At 37.9% G+C, this 1,099-nt stretch overlaps 1 protein-coding gene across 1 annotated transcript in view; it reads right to left on the bottom strand.

Moving 5' to 3' along the window:
- LOC105271564 (pseudouridine-metabolizing bifunctional protein C1861.05) overlaps positions 1-1,099 on the bottom strand; it is a 36,162-nt gene that overhangs the window by 28,195 nt on the left and 6,868 nt on the right. Inside the window, exons 2-5 of the mRNA XM_011313175.1 lie at positions 1,082-1,096; positions 520-859; positions 311-432; positions 10-69 (exon numbers count right to left, since the gene is read on the bottom strand). Of these exons, the coding sequence (XP_011311477.1) occupies positions 10-69; positions 311-432; positions 520-859; positions 1,082-1,096 (537 nt within the window). The remainder of the gene's footprint in view (positions 1-9; positions 70-310; positions 433-519; positions 860-1,081; positions 1,097-1,099) is intronic.

The following is a 1,099-nucleotide window of genomic DNA, read 5'->3' as shown; positions in this document are numbered from 1 at the left end:
GTGACTTACTTTCAGGGAAATCTCCTCACACTGCAACACTGTGTCCTTCACTGCTCCTCCTATTACGATCTGGAATCATTTACAATTGAATTTCAAATTAATCACTCGATCAACTAATAATTCATTATTTTACAGATTTGTTTCAAATGAATTAATAATCAAAATTTATTTTTAGAGTGAAAAAAACATTTGTTCATAATTGTTTTATGTATAACACTCGCTCTTCAACCGGTTACTCTCGACAACGAGCAATAAAAGATTTTTAATTTCCATAATACTCTGAATAAAGTCGTATTCTGAGTAAACTCACTGGAGAACCGATAACTTCTGCTCCACGAGCACCACAATTTCCACTGCTTTTCCCTCGTAATCTGGATAAGTGCAAAGAGATTTCTGCTGCCACAGCCGCGTTATTCTCAATGAGAATTTTATCTGAAACATTAGAATTTTTACGTGTGCATTACAAGAGAAAAGTAAGTAGGTTGTGAAAATTAAAAATATCGCAGAGAATAAACTCACTGGCTGCCAACGACTTCCCCCCGGTAAATTCATTTAATCTTCTCAGCAAATAGGGAGTCACTGCTTTTCCCCTGATGTTGTTCTCCTCAGCCTCTTTAAGAGCCCTTTCAATGTACCTCTCGATCTCCACTGGATCGATCGCACCAGATTGTGGAATGGGAACAGCAAAAACTAGGCCCGAATTTATTCCTAAATCCCTCTGAGCTTTTATACACTCAGCAGCTTCCTCAGATCTAGACACTCTAGCTGGGGATTTCAGGTAATTTGGAGTACTGCGACTGTAAAATGCTGGAAATTCCAGGGAATCTCCTATCGTCATCACCGGGACACCCAAGGTCTCCTGTCAATTACAGCTGATAATGAAGGAAACAAATAATAATCTTTTCTTTCAATTATTTCTGTGGCTGTTGGGTTTTGCTTTTCTCCAATGGGAATTTTTTTTACAGCTAATTTTTTTTAGATAGTGAATTGAATTGCAGGTGTTGCCGAGGTTGATTGTAAATCGAGGGGCTTTAGATCTTGGGATTGCATTCTAGAGTGGAAAATTCACAAAGAAATTTACCAGAAATTCCAGAGTCTT

Source organism: Fopius arisanus, unplaced genomic scaffold (genome assembly GCF_000806365.1).
Source record: "Fopius arisanus strain USDA-PBARC FA_bdor unplaced genomic scaffold, ASM80636v1 scaffold00112, whole genome shotgun sequence".
NCBI classification, from domain to species: domain Eukaryota; kingdom Metazoa; phylum Arthropoda; class Insecta; order Hymenoptera; family Braconidae; genus Fopius; species Fopius arisanus.
This window is presented reverse-complemented; position numbering and strand designations above follow the sequence as displayed.